Source organism: Chiroxiphia lanceolata, chromosome 12 (genome assembly GCF_009829145.1).
Source record: "Chiroxiphia lanceolata isolate bChiLan1 chromosome 12, bChiLan1.pri, whole genome shotgun sequence".
Taxonomy (NCBI): Eukaryota; Metazoa; Chordata; class Aves; order Passeriformes; family Pipridae; genus Chiroxiphia; species Chiroxiphia lanceolata.
Genome location: NC_045648.1, coordinates 12,673,481 through 12,688,709, shown reverse-complemented (window position 1 = coordinate 12,688,709; position 15,229 = coordinate 12,673,481). Strand labels below are relative to the sequence as shown.

Sequence of the window (15,229 nt, the reverse complement as noted above, 5' to 3'; positions counted from 1 at the left end):
TGAAGATGTCATGTGCTTTTATTCCCCTAGAGCATAAAAATAAAGGTAAAGAATTGCTGGCAGCCTTTCCTCCACCTGCTTTTCTTTGCTGCTCTTAAAATAGACTTTGAAGTTAATGTATTTTAGCTTTCTTGGAAAAGAGTTTTCTGTAACCTCTTCAGTAATTAAATAATTTTGAAGCTTGAAGTGTTTCAAAGCAGAGAGGAGAACGACATGATCTGGTTGTACTTAAATCTTCTTGAATGATGTCTGACATCCTCGTGATGAGGGAGGAGGAGGAGAAGGGTGCTCTACGAAACACCCTTCACACATAAAATGGTGCATCCTAACTGCAGGAACTGAGTGTGCCAGGGTTCTTCATGAAGAGCATTGCCAGCTGCTGTTTTGTCTACAGAGACTTGTTGAGTTTTAATTCTTTGCACAAGTTTACACTGACCATGGTACAAAACAATGAATACCCCTGTATGTTTCTTGGGAACATTTCCTGTGTGTTAATGGTAACTAAAAATGGACCTCTGAAGTAAGCCTTGCTCTCAGCAGGAGGGACTCACAATAAAAATCTTAAAGAACACTGTGTCCCACTTTTTCTCTAATAGAAGTAAATATTTCTTTTTTTTTGTTCTTAAATTTTTAATCTATTTTATTATATATTGTGCCTTCTCTTTCCATCTGTCACACGATACTAACAATGGCAATTCATACTCTCATCCCACTAGAGCCCAGGAAACCTTTTGTCTTCTAGAGAAGCTGTGGAAACACAAACGGTTGTTTCTCAGCTCTGCTGAAATGTGGTGCATTGACCAGTTACATGAAGCTTTCTTTAGAGTATTTCGAACTTTGCTTGTAGTGACAACGTTATGAGATGAAGAAAGTTGTTTTGTGGTGGTAGAGCAGGGGGTGGTGGGCTTTATGGGGAGTGAAGCCAGTCTGATAAAAAGATCCATTTCCCTCTCTTTCATTTTAAGTGTAAATTGAAACAAACTGCAGGGTCGGCCAACAGCTGAAAGCTTGTTATACAGCAGATGTCATTAATTTTTGTCTTTTTGAAATGGCAGATACTTTGGATGAATACTTTGAGTATGAAGCTGAGGAGTTCCTGGTATCCTTGGCCCTGTTGATCACGGAAGGTCGGACACCAGAGTATTCCATCAAGGGCAGGACAGAGGGCTTTCACTGCCCCCCGGCACAGTCGAGTCAGCCACCAACAACTAAGCATGAATGCAGCGACAAACTGGCCCAGGTATGGTGGGACCCATTTCAAGTGTCCCGGTGTGCATCCTTGATTAAAGTCAGCCAGAACCCCAGAGTGCACTCACAGCTAAGCATGAGCAACAACTGCTTTCTGTCAGTCCCGCATTTAAAGGAGTATGTAATTCAGTGTCCTACTAATAATAGATCTGTCCTGAAAATGAGAGATCATTAAGCCTTTTATCCTTGAACATGAAATTCTGCACGACTACCTGAACGCAGTACCTATTTGAGTCTTTATTATGCAAATGGCAAGTGCTATACTTAGCATTCTTGGTCTGGGGTTTCTTTGGAGAAAATGTAGGCTGACTTGCCTAACTTTTTGCTTTTCTAGGTGTTCTTGAAAAGTTAGTGATCCAAAAAAACACAAGCACATCAAATCTAGCCAGTTTGTTTGGGAGTAAGGTTGGAGCATCCCATCTCTCAAATAAAAGTTCTTAAGTCCTGTGGGAATTTGAGTTCCCACTTCATGCAGAAGTTAGCCTGCTCCAAGACTCAGAATTTATAAAGATACTGCCTGAGTGTGTCTATCCAAGAAGATGCCTTGTGGAGAGAAAGCTGCAAGGTAGCAAAGTGTAGTGGTTGGGGAAATGTATTTTTATGAGCTTTTTTTAATTTTCTGCAGAAGTTGCTCAAATGGCAGCCGTGAAGGATTTGTTAATTATTTTTCATTTAATAGCTCTGGCATCCTATCTCTGATTTGGTGGAGCCTGATTTACACAATTCAACCCTTACCCTTTTCTAGGACTTTGGAATATGCTTTTAAATTAGATTTAAATCTGGCTAGTATTTTTATGGCTTGTGTATGTTGACATTTTTCTTTCCCTCAGTGTCGTCAGGCCAGGCGAACCAGATCAGAGGTTATGCTACTGTGGAAGAACAATATTCCAATCATGGTAGAAGTGATGCTACTTCCAGACTGTTGCTATAGTGATGAAGGGCCCACCACCGAGGGGAATGATTTAAATGATCCTGCAATCAAACAAGATGCATTGCTCTTAGAAAGGTGGATTTTGGAGCCAGTTCCTCGACAGTAAGTTGGATATTAGGATTAGCTGATAGTTGCAAGAATCTTGTCATGTTTAAGTTTTTAAAGTAATGGGTTAGTAGTTTTGAACTGGCCCTTTGCCATGAGGACTGATGTAAGAAAACCACTGTTTACTAGTGAAATCTAAGCACTTCAGTTTTAGTCTTCCTGTGCTCAGACTTTCTGCAGTGCACATTGTGCAGTGCAGAGTATGAAAAGCTCCTAGCTGAAAACTGTCCTTTTAATACATTTAACTTTTGTTATGTTAAGCGGTGTAAATTCTAATGTGGATAAAAACAAATCAGGCTCTGAAGTCTTCCAAACTTCATTGTTTTGCTTGATTCAGCTGTGTCTCGTTTTCCGACCGAAGATCTGACAGTGTTCTAGTTCTGATAGTTCTCTGAATATTCTGACCAATGTCCACGTATTTCTCCTTAAATGTCTTAGGAGTGGAGATCGATTTATTGAGGAGAAAACCCTTTTGCTGGCAGTTCGCTCCTTTGTTTTCTTCTCTCAGCTGAGCGCGTGGCTGAGTGTTTCACATGGTGCTGTTCCCCGAAACATCCTGTACAGGTATGCCTAGAACGGAAAAAACTCATTTGTTGTTTGCAGATTGTTGCAGCTTGTCTCAAAATCATTCTTCTCTCCTGTTTTCCTGTTTGTTTTTAGAAGGTGCCATGTTGTTGGGCTGGTACTTTGGCAGCTTTATAGGATTCATAAACCTTGGAAGTACAGCAGTTGCTGATGTCTCTAGTGCTTTTTCTTGGACATATGTGTTGTGAAGTAGATAATTAAAGACTCTTCATTTAGCAATTTCTGTATTGTTTCAGGGTGAGCGCTGCAGATGTGGACTTGCAATGGACGTTCTCCCAGACACCCACTGAGCATGTCTTTCCTGTTCCTAATGTTTCTCACAACGTGGCCTTGAGAGTCAGCGTCCAGTCCTTGCCCAGACAATCGAACTACCCAGTTTTGACCTGCAGTATTCACACCAACCTCAGCTTTTATGAAAAGCGAATGCAGGAGCGCAAGTTACATCAGCACAGCGACTCCAGTGCTGCACAGCAAGGCAGTACGTCCAGTCCGCAGTGTTTCCGTGGGAAACAGACGTGGACAAGGACATCTGAAGGCCTACTTAACGGAAAAAAGATGCCTGAATTTACTACGTCTATCAGAAATTTAAAACTTTATCCATCTACCAGACTTGGATCTGACTTCGGGGCATCGCAGTCTAAAGTTCAGTGCTATAATGCTACAGCAGACAGTAAGACACAATCTCATGAAACACCGGTCAGAACTTTGAAATCCCTTTCTCTAGTTGATTCCCGTGTTTCAAATAGTCATTGCTCTCATCAGCCCACAGGAGAAACCAATCCTCTGATAGGCTCTTTGCTTCAAGAGCGACAAGAGGTCATTGCAAGGATTGCTCAGCACTTGATTCACTGTGACCCAGCTACTTCACCAGTTGTTGCTGGACGTCCGTTCAACACACATGAGAACATCTCGCCTACACCAAAGGCTTTTCGGAGTACTTATGAAGATGAGAACTTGCCAAGGAAAGGCAAGGAGACCTCCCCTGTTCCTACTGCCAACTTAGACAATGCAATACAAGAAGATGGTGGTGAAGGCAAAACTAGAGCAGTATCAGAGGTCACACTGCTCGATGCCCGTGTTCCAATGAACCACTGTGGCCGTCAGTCGGCAGGAGAGAGTAATCCCCTGATCGATTCTCTGCTCCAGGAGCGGCAGGAGGTGATAGCAAGGATTGCCCAACACTTGATTCATTGTGATCCAGCTACTTCTCATGTTGCTGGACGTCCATTCAAAGTGCACGAGGCGAGTCCAGTTACTTCAAAAATTTTCCGAAGTACATACGAGGATGAAAATTTGCTGAAGAAAGGCAAGGAGCCGTCTTCTGTTTCTTTTGCTAAATCCAATTTTTCTTTGTTAGAAGACAGCAGTAAATCAGGGACAAAGACACCTGATACTCCCATCAGTCCTTCTAGGTTTGATGGAGAATCGAAGACTTCTCTGAAACTCCAAGCAAGAAGAAAATTGGTTTTAGCAAAACCCAGTGAAGCTGTCCAAAATGCATTTCATCAGACTTCAAATAAAACTTCTCATGCATTTAGTAACATTCACACGTCATCATCATGTATTAAAGAAAATAAATCTGAATTTCCAGATAAATTGGAAACAATACATTCTGGTTATGCACAGAAAGACCAGATAACCAATAGAGTTAAACAGGGTTCAAATTCCAGCAGCATTGATGAACAGATTTGCACAAATAAACTTAAAGAAAGAACAGTTGTTTGTGAGAACAATGGCACAGACAGTTTTAACAATTTACAGATAGATAAATGCAGAATACTTGAAGGTACAAAAAAAGCAAACGTGATGCCGGTATCTGACTCTTTGCACAAAAATGATCTCAAGTGTTTAGATAAAGACTCAAAAAACCCAAATATTTATGAGCAAAATACTCAGCTTATTAGTATTGAAAATTATTTAAGTAAAGACCATGACAGTTTCAAAAACAAAACCAAACAAGATAAAACAAAAACTGCACATGATGAGAATGAAGACCCAACAGGCCTCGATTTTCAAAGCACTTCTCAGAAGAAACCTACAGAAGACAATGTAGTAAAGTGCGAGCGGCAGAAGAACCCAGACGTACAGGTAAATACATGGGGGAAGAGACTAATTCCTGTAGCTGTCAGATAGCTTTTACCCTATATCTTCTAAGGACCAATAGGAAGAGGGATTTAAGCTGATCTTGTAGGAAGCAGTATGTTACTATTGTCTTCTTGGTCTGAAGTAACTCAGGAAGAATTTCTTCACAGGAAGGGTTAAGCATTGGAATGGACTCCCCAGGCAGGTGGTGGAGTCACTGTCCCTGGAGGTGCTCAAGAAATGACCAGTGCCATGGTCTAGTTGACAAGGTGATCAGTCAGAGGTTGGACTCGATGATCTTGGAGGTCTTTTCCAACCTAAATGATTTTGTGTGATTCTGTAGCTTGGTCGGTAGTGCCTCCCATACACCTTCATAAGTGTGACATTGAGAAGAACAGGGTTTTACTCTGCTCGTGGTTGACAGTGTTACAAATGACAGTTTCCATAGGTTGTTAGGCATCCTGGTTTTTTGTAAGTACACCAGTGTCTGAGTATGGTATGTGATCTTTAGTGAGCAGTCTGTGTAGCTGTAGATTGAGTCAAGGGGAATTTATACTGAATGTTTCATAACGTGCTGGTGTGATGCAGATCCACCTGGGGCAGGAGTCTTCTCTGTTACAGCAAGCAATATCATGATGGGCCACTGAAATATCCCATTGATAACCTGAGTAAATTTGTTTTGGTGACAGAAGGCACCATCTCTAAAACACACAAATACGTGGCGGAAGCATAATTTTCGATCCCTGGATGGAACTTCAACCAGGGCTTTTCATCCCAGAACTGGGCTGCCTCTGCTTTCAAGTCCTGTAAGTTATTGTTGAAATTATCTTTTAACTGAGAAAGGGAGTATTTTGTTATTATAATGTCTGTGTATGGCATAAAATTTGACAAAATTCTCAGGTGAAGTGTGTGTCCTTACTTTGTGTCACAGTGAATAATACTCTTCTGAGTGGAAATTAACACTTAAGTGAGAGTTAACACTTAAATGAAGCTGAACAATAATTTTGGAAAAGAAAATATTAAAGAGGTAGTTGTTGAGGTCGATCAAGATTAACAAAAGATGGCATTAGAAAAATCCATAGAAAAAATGCTTTAATGCTATTTTAGAGCACAAAGAAAAGCATTTTGAATATTTGTATTTTAAGTGTAAGTTAACGTTTTGTCATTTAAGAGTTTTTGTGTGAGTTTTTAATACCTGATTGCCTATTATTCCAAAGCTTTTGTTTCTGTGAACAGTTTGTACTGTACATTTTTCAGCAACCAGAGATGTCACTGAATGACTTAGTGATACAAAGCTGCTGTGACAAGACAGACATTGGGGAACTGTTACAGTTCTTGGTGGGTTATTGGGAGTTTTAAAGAAACGGGCAATCCCAGTTAAAATTACTGAAGTAGTGACATTCTGTAATCAACACATAATATGCTTTATTCTTTAGTGCTTGTAAGGGCTGTCATATTTTCAGGGAAATTGGATGGAAATTGTTACAGCCTGTTTATTAGTAATGTTCTGTACTGTTCCAAGAGACATCAACCTCCTGAATGTCTTTATTTAGGTACTTCCTGTTAATCAGAATTTACAGTCTCATCATTCATAATTCTAGAATTTTCTTTGCTAAGTTTAAAATGTTTAGGAATTACTCTCTTCTGCTCTGTTTTTATAATTTTGTAATGTCATGAAAACTCCTGGCAAAATGTGCTTACTTGGCAAAATTGCCTGTACTGGCAGTTCAGTTTTCAAATTAGCATCTTCTTTCCTTCTTGAGGTTCCTCAAAGGAAAACACAGTCTGGGTGCTTTGATCTGGATTCATCACTGCTGCACTTGAAATGTCTGTCTGCAAGAAGGTATGTTTTATTTACCAGAAACATTAAGAATTTTGAGGGAGGCATAATGTATGTTCATACCTATATGCAACAACAAAGCACATTAGCAAAGACAAAAAATGCTGTTCAAAAGAATCCTTATTTAGACACAAGGCTTGGCAGCTGAGTTGTCTTTGGGAGTTTCCAGGTTAGCACATCTCTGGGACATGACCATGGTATGAGAGCTGCTGCCAGAATGAATTCTGTCCCGTGGAGGGGTAGATATGCTGTCATATACACTTGAATTTTCAAACAGAAAAGAAAGTAATTTTTGCTTCTTCTTGAAATCAGTGTTATTTTTGTGTTATATTTTGTTCTTAATGTTGAACATGTTAAGCATTTTGCCTTAAATAGTTCAAAAAACTAAACTTTTAAAAGGAGCCAGCCATGACACTTTATATGTTACTGCATGTAACATAAACAGTTTTTAGTATGGTAGTTTCATGTTGGAAACTTAAGGATATGAGACAAAAGTATCTGCATTCAAAAGAAAATAATCTGATAATTTGATTCCCACTAATGGAGTTAATCAACAACTTACATTTTTATTGTCCTTATTCCTTGTAATGTAAAACTAGTGAAAATATTTTTTTCAGTTAACTAGAAAATGTTTTGCTCAAGTATTAACAGGCAATGTTCAACTGTTATTTCTTTAGGACAGCATTGTGTAATACCATAAGTAAATTATTCTTTCTAGAGCTGTGTATACCCAGAAGACAAAAGCAAATGTGTTTATCCTTTATATTTGTTCTGTCTTTTTTTAATAGCCCACAACAATGTATAAACAGAGACGGTGATCCAGACAGCCATGGGAAACCATTTCTAAGTTCTAGTGCTCCACCAGTAACAAGTCTTAGCCTTCTGGGAAACTTTGAGGTATTGCATATTCTCTAGAATTTTTGTGGTATTTTTAGTATTCTTCTTTACTGCTTTTAAAAGTACATTGCTTTGAATAATTCCAGCCTTATTAGAATGTAAAAGTTCCTAACTAAATTGAATAAAATTTGTTTTAATTTCCAGCTGTAAAGGCACTTCTTTCATGCCCCAGACATCTTCTGTTTCAGAGAGTCAGATACAATGAGTTGCTTAAGCTTTTATTTCCCACTATGGTCAAGTTAGAAGATGTTCTGTTGCCTTAAATGAGATTTAATAACCTGTAATTGTTCATGTTTGTAATGTACTTACCTAGAAAAAAGGATTTACATTTTTCCGCTTAAAGTCTACTTAATGTGTCACAAAAGCTGTGTTAAATGAATGTAGTGAACAGAATGTTTTTGAAGTGTAATCTCCAGCTCTTTACTTCATGTAGCACATCAAATAACAGCAACTAACAGCTAGTGCATTAACGGGTTTTATTGTACTGTTTTGTGAAATATGGAGTTGAAGATGTTGAGGAAAGTTACAGATTCTAGTTATTTTTTTTTCTCAGTTAGTATATGTCAAAAAATGTGCATAGATCCTGATGCAGTCAAGTTCTCTGTGGGCTTTTGCACCAGTTTCAGTAGGATGAAGACAGGATTTGGGTGATGCTTTCTCTTAAACCACTATCATCATACCGAATGTTCCGCTGTTCATGATTTTTGCCTTAGTGTTGATTTTTGACAGGTCATCTTATGAAAGATCCAAATTCTTATATGGACTTGTTTCCTTGTTTGCTGCCTATTTTTGCTGTGTTTTATTTGAGGCATTCCCAAGCTAAGCTGTATGTGTTTTGTTTTTCAGGAGTCTGTCCTGAATTTTCGCTTGGACCCACTTGGCGTCGTGGAGGGTTTCACAGCAGAAGTGGGAGCAAGTGGAGTCTTTTGTCCCACACACATGACTCTGCCAGTTGAAGTGTCATTCTACAGCGTTTCAGATGACAATGCGCCCTCTCCTTACATGGTAAGTGTGTGGTTGGATTTATTTTAAATAAATTCTGATATGTGGAGGTGAAGAACAAAAGCTTGGTGAGTAGAAGGTTCAGGAAGTGAAGAATTGCAGGGACCTGGGTTATTTTCAGCTGCCTGTGATGGAGTTCTCTTATTTCTCCTTCCTTTCCCAAACTAGTACTTTTCCTCTGTTTCTCTGCCCCTCCATTCAACTGTTCTCTTCTTGGGATATTGAACGTATTTGTCTTCCTCTGCACTGCAGTGATCAACCCCCACCATCTCCATTTATCCATCTAACTTAAAATAGGCCATGAGGCAATAGGTGGACTTAATGGGATACATCTTGTTGTCCCAACAAGCAGCTGCCCTGGGCAACTAACCACTCTGCCCGAGTGGCCTAGGTGCAGCTCAAGGTACAATTGCTGAGGGAGACCTTAGACTTTGGAAAGTTATTCAGCCCTTTCTTTTAAATCAAATACTATCTGAGCTGTCATGACACATGGCACTCTCACAAGCTGCCTGGTTTGCTGATGTTTGCACCAACATGATATTTGTGTTCTCTGTCTCTGGGTGCTAATTCTGTTCCACATTTCTACAATGACAGCACGAGTTTTGCATGTCTAAAAGTGTAAAAAGCAAACAGTGCCAGCATTGAATTAGAGGCTAGATTTGTTCTGAATGCCCATTAAGGAATCTCAGTTTTACCTAGGTGACTGATCCAATTTTCAGAGGTTTTCATATCTGTATATCTGTCTAATATATGGTAAAGGGTCTGTTTAAACATGTTAAATAAAGCAATGAACATCTGATTATCCCAATATTTAGATTTTAAATTCATAGCAGTTACCATATTTATGACCTTTGGTTTTGAAAAGTATTCAGAAAATGAAATTGCTTAGAGTTTAAGTAAGGGCTTTGAATTTTGAGTTTAAACTTGTGTATGTCTTAACCACTGCAAAGAAGTATCTGTTGTTTTGCTTTCGTCTTTCTAGATTATTTCACATGATTTTCCAGGAGGTGAAGGGATTCTGATGTTCCTCAAATGGTTAAAGTAGCATTGCTTATTTTCCTAGCTGGGTTTCATTGTTCCAGGCTTTCCCACATGCTCTAAATATGCTATTATGGCTGAGTCTCCCAGGATTAATACAGCATTTGTGTAGTGCCTCCATCATCAGAAACATTGTTCCTGTTTGTATAGCTAGTTTTCTCTGCTTTGGGGTCTTTTTTTTTTGGTTGTTTGTTTGGTGGGGTTTTTTTTAAGTCCAGAGCAGTGGGGTACAACAGCGGTGCCCTGCAGGTTGATCAGACATGCTCTGGGGCAATACCTGAGGGAGGCCTCAGCAGCATCTGGGATTACAGCTGGTACAAAACCAGATGTCATTGTTCCTGAAGTTTGGATTAGAATGGAAGATTAAGTGCATCTGCTGCCTTTGAAAAGCAGAAATGAGTTCTGTGAGATTTGGAGTATTATTGGTGCGACCGTAGATGATGCAGAAACGGAAAGGAGGAGACAAATCTTTTGTTTTAACTTACCAGCTGCTTTGAAAAGAAAGCTCTGTTTCCTCATAGCTCCCTGATGTGGAGAAGATGTGGAAACTTGGATCTGGTTTCAAGAGGAGAATGTACCCGTTATTGCACAGCTTTTAATGGTCTGCCAAAGTATCTGTAAGGCCCTTACTGTTGATTTTTAACTGCATCTTAAATGCATTGTCTTCTCTATTTTTAGTTTTTATACGTTACTGATTGTATTTCAAATAAATACAATTACATGAATAGAACATTTTGATTTGTTTATCTCTCTGTGAACTAAGTGTGTGTTTTGTTTTGTTTTTCTAGGGTGTAATTACTTTAGAGTCCCTTGGTAAAAGGGGTTATCGGGTACCGCCTTCAGGAACAATACAAGTGGTACGTACTCAGCAGATAAGGGTATCTTGAAACCACTAATATCAAGAAAGTCATGCAGAGGAGATGAGGTTGTTGGAGATGAGCATGAAGCTAGCAGTGGAAATGTGCATCTCTGTAGGTACTGTAGTTATTCAAAACAGAAATCTGTGTGTGGCATAAAAAAGACTCCCAATCTTTGAACTCATCTGTGCTCTGAAGAGACTTAAAATCACTTACAGGGGATTCAGAATACTTGGAGACACTGTGGCTTTGAAGAAGTGATGGGGAAGTAATTAGGCCACAGTGCAAATCCTGAAATTCTTCTGAAGCGATTAAGATTGAATAATTGTATCTACATTTTGTAACACCACCCTTTATTTTGTTATAAAACCAGAAAGTAAATCACAGTCATTGCTTAGAATCAATGAACTGACCCGTTCTTTTAAGAACCCAATCCAAGGTAACACATTAATAATTTCAGGTTTAAGAGTGGAGCCCAGCCCTGTGCTTCCTGCAAGTGTGTTGTGTCTGGAAAACAGTGTAGACAAAAAGCTGACTGGAAAAATAAACAAAAACAGGGATGCAGATTAGCAAAGTAAGAGTAGTCATATACTAGTGTTTCATTCAGAATAGATTGTTTTTAGCATTATATTTTAAAATGGGAGTTGCAAGTAGTTGAAGTGTTGATTAACAGGAAAACTTCACAATGTTTTTCCATCGAAGATTCTGTGTGACAGGGGAACCAAGTGCATGGAGAACTACTTTGGCAGATCGAGTTTGGGTTAGGTTCGTTGGGTTTTTTTTAAAATTTATCATCTCTAATGAGTGTTATATTGAACTGTTTGTCTTTTCAGACCTTATTTAACCCTAACAAAACTGTGGTGAAGATGTTTGTGGTGATCTATGACTTGAGAGAAATGCCAGCTAATCATCAAACATTCCTACGGCAAAGAACTTTTTCTGTTCCTGTGCGACGAGAAATCAAGAGAACTGTCAATAAAGAAAATAGTCAACAGACTGAAGAAAGGCTACTACGCTACCTCATACATTTGAGGTAAGCTCCTTGGAGTTAAACAAAACAGAACAAAAAAACCCCACAACAAACCCAACACAAAACCAAACAAACAAACCCACAAAAAACAAGTACCTGCCAAAATTTAATTCATAATTCCTTTCCCAGCCAGCCCTTCTGTATACAGACTTATATGAAAAAAGAGAATGCTTTTAACTTGGTCTTTAAGCTAGACAGTAGAGGAAGAAGAGCTAATGAATAATTTGGATTCTGCTTGGTAGAAACAAAGTTAACACAAAATATAAAGCTCTCTCTTGGCATTGAAGTATTGTGTATAGCTTTGTAAAGCTTAAATCTTTTCTTAGCAAGAGAGATATTGTTCTGGCTGAATCAATGCACTTTTTTTGAGGCTAAAGGAAATAGTGAGTGTAGATGTTATATGGACAAAAGCCAAACTAAGGATCAAGGTAGAGAAAGTACCCAAAGTGCTTCACACATACCTCTTTACCAGAATAGCTTGTAACATGAAAAGCAGTCTGAGTTACTCCTAAAAATGCAGTGTTTAGTAGCAAAAATGTAAATACCTGTTTCATGATACAACACCACTGATAATGCCTTTCACTTTATAAAATATTCACTCAATCTTCCTTAAATGATTTACAAAGCACTGCCTGAAACCAGACGCTGTGCTGCTGCTCTCGGGATCTTCTGGAGACTGCAACTGGAAACAAAGGAGGGAATGATGAATTTACTCTGTCCTCCTGCAGTTTGCAGATTTTTTGCCTGCGTTTTTGTAGTAACCAAAGCCTGTACGTGCAGACCCAGTGCTTTCACTGCAGCACTTGGAAACCCAGCAGTGGTTGACATTCTTAAGTGAGCAAGCAGAACAAGATCAAATATCTTACACTTCCCTCTTCTTCAGAATTATTTCTGCTACATATTACTTTTCCTGTTTAGCAGTATTGATTTCTAACCAGCAGACTTTTCAAACTCTACTTTGTCTAGAGCAGTGATTCCAGGCCAAGCTCTCCCATGAATTGAAAGTTGACAGGCATAAAAAAAAGCGTGTTGGTTTACTGGAGTGTGAAAATAGTGTGATGATAAGGCTGTGGAACTGTGTTTTAATTATGAATTTTAGCCTGGATTGAAATTCATCCTTTCAGGTCACATTAACTTGTCATGTCTAACTTAAGCACCTTCTAAAAATTTTCTTTAGGGGTAAATTCTGAAAAAGTGTGTAGCCCCAATAGAAGGCTCTGTTCACTTGTAATATTGGTCTGCCTGTGCAGAGGAACTGGGGACAGGCACCAGCTGCAGTGGTGGGCAAAAGTCTGTGGTCAGTGGGGTCTGATGTACAGGCATAAAGAGTGGTGCACTTCTGTCCCTTTCAGTTTATACTTTAATACAGTTTGAAGGCAAGTGTGCTTTCTGCTCTGTCATCTTTTACAGCTAGAGGTCTTTTTTAAGAGCTTCCTGTTTCTGATACCTGCTGAGAGACAGAAATGTAGCCATTCTGATGCTTCTCATTTTGAATATTTGTACAATTTAGCTCAGCTTTCAGACCGCTGGTGGGAATCAGCTCATGGATTTATAATGTGTAATTGGAAATGCATCCACTTCTGACTGGGAAAAAAGCTCTCATAATTATGATGCTTATCTGCTTACTTTGGAAAGTCAGTAACTGCAGAGTATGCCACAAGTTTTTTCTTCAGCAATGAACCCAAGCAGTGGGTCCTTTCTCATAATGTAAGAATAGCAGAACTCCTTGAAATAATACAGTAGCTTATGTTGATCTGTCTTGTGGTTTATTATACTGAGCACTTACGATTTTACAAAATATTCAGTTGTCCATTTAGTAGCCTTCTTTACTAAAGATGGATTTTAATTAGGAAAGCTTTAAAAATCTTAGTAGTATATTAAAGCATTGTTTTTTAAAGCTTAATTTTTAAAAGCAGCAATGTTTCCTGAAGCCCATTTTACTGAAAACTTACACAAACCTAAAAAAATTTAATTATTAGGATTTATTTTTGATTGTTACTCAAGTTGACTTAGAACAGCCTTTCAGTTGTAGCTGCAGTAGTTATTGAACATGAGCATCTTGAGCTTACATGTTGAAATTTTGCTCGAAAAAACAAATGAAGTCACCAGCAGTGAGCTGCATTGTGGTTGCATCTGCTCGCGAGGCCTTAATCACAGTTGTCAGCACTCACATTATGAAAGCTCCTTTTCAAGTGGTAATTCAGCAAAAGTGCTTGCATAGGTCTGGAGCTTAACATTGGCGGCCAGATTTTCTACAACAGTCTTTAAAGTGTCAGATTTATTGTATATGCAGCTTCTGCATGCAGTTCTGTATGTTTGAGATCCTGTTCAATACACCATTAGACTGTACTTGTACCCACAGCTACACTATTGAAATACAAAATGTAGCTTGCACAGACAGCAGAGCTTTATTCGCTACTAAAATAAAAAATCAAGAGTTGCACCTGCAGTTTAAGTTGGTTTTTGAAGATGTTTTGGGGATAACTTTTCTGTGAAGCAATGATTTTTTGTGTTGTAATTAAACCTACTTGAGCATAAGAGCCGTGAGTTCAGCTCTGTTTGTGCCTCGTTTTTGCCTGGTGTTGTGAGGATGGCGACCATCCCTTGGTTTCTAGGTCACGTTCTGGCACCCTTGTGAAAGGCAGTTAAACAGCCAACCTGCCCACAGCTCAGCGCTTTCCAAGTCCTTAAAGCTTGGTCAACAGCCTTAGTTACTGACACATTGCCAGGAATTGCATGGAGCACAATTGTTGTTGCTTAACAGCTAAACAGGGGTTGTTACTGCAGGCTTAGTGGAGGGTAAGCTTGAAACTGGTTGTTAAAAGTAGTGATTCCTCAAGGAGTTGGGAAAGGTTTTTTTTTAAATATTTTCCTTATGCAACATATTATGCCTTTATTGGTGGAAGCTGAAGACACCTCCTATTAATGATTTACTAGTTGCTTTCGATCTTTCTGGTCTCTCACCATTTTTTCTTATTTGTATCCTTGTCCTGATGATTTTCCTTACAGATGTTATAGGCTGTGCTGTATAGTCTTTTCCACTTACAAAACGTGTCTTGCTACATATGTTTTTGTGATCATCCTCCTATATCCCATTTCTGTGACTTTATTCTCTGTGAATTTTGATGGCCTGTAAAATACATACAGGGGCTTTGTGCTTGTATTTATAATTTCTTCAGTAATATTTATCACTTTCTTTCCTCTGCCAGACTTTCTAGCTCATCTGATATTTTTGTGTTTAAGCCTTCCTATATTTATCTGCTGTTACTCTTCATGGGGCATCATCTGTCAGAGATGGCAGGTTGTGTTGGGGTTTTTTTAATTTCTTTACACAAAACTACTGGAGCTGCCACAGCTCTGGAGCCAGTCTCATGCTGGCCACTCCATCACCACTTCCCAAGGCTGTAGGTAATGGTTGTCTCTTGATTATTCCAATGTATTTGTTTTATAAAAAGCAACATTTCTAAATCCCAATTACAAACAGCAAACATGCCTAAAAGCAAAAAATTAGGTGATGGATGCAGAGATGAGAAGAATCCCCTGAACTCTGATGCTGTCTCCCACTTATCCTTCTTCAGTCTTTGTGAAATGTCACTCTCAGAAACACCACGTTA

The 15,229-nt window shown here is 38.8% G+C and overlaps 1 protein-coding gene across 1 annotated transcript in view; it reads left to right on the top strand.

Moving 5' to 3' along the window:
* The window catches only part of FAM214A (family with sequence similarity 214 member A), a 48,805-nt gene that overhangs the window by 29,626 nt on the left and 3,950 nt on the right, over window positions 1–15,229 (top strand). Inside the window, exons 2-11 of the mRNA XM_032699836.1 lie at window positions 1,056–1,240; window positions 2,079–2,281; window positions 2,723–2,848; window positions 3,106–4,957; window positions 5,641–5,757; window positions 6,715–6,794; window positions 7,580–7,688; window positions 8,535–8,693; window positions 10,517–10,585; window positions 11,419–11,618. Of these exons, the coding sequence (XP_032555727.1) occupies window positions 1,056–1,240; window positions 2,079–2,281; window positions 2,723–2,848; window positions 3,106–4,957; window positions 5,641–5,757; window positions 6,715–6,794; window positions 7,580–7,688; window positions 8,535–8,693; window positions 10,517–10,585; window positions 11,419–11,618 (3,100 nt within the window). The remainder of the gene's footprint in view (window positions 1–1,055; window positions 1,241–2,078; window positions 2,282–2,722; window positions 2,849–3,105; window positions 4,958–5,640; window positions 5,758–6,714; window positions 6,795–7,579; window positions 7,689–8,534; window positions 8,694–10,516; window positions 10,586–11,418; window positions 11,619–15,229) is intronic.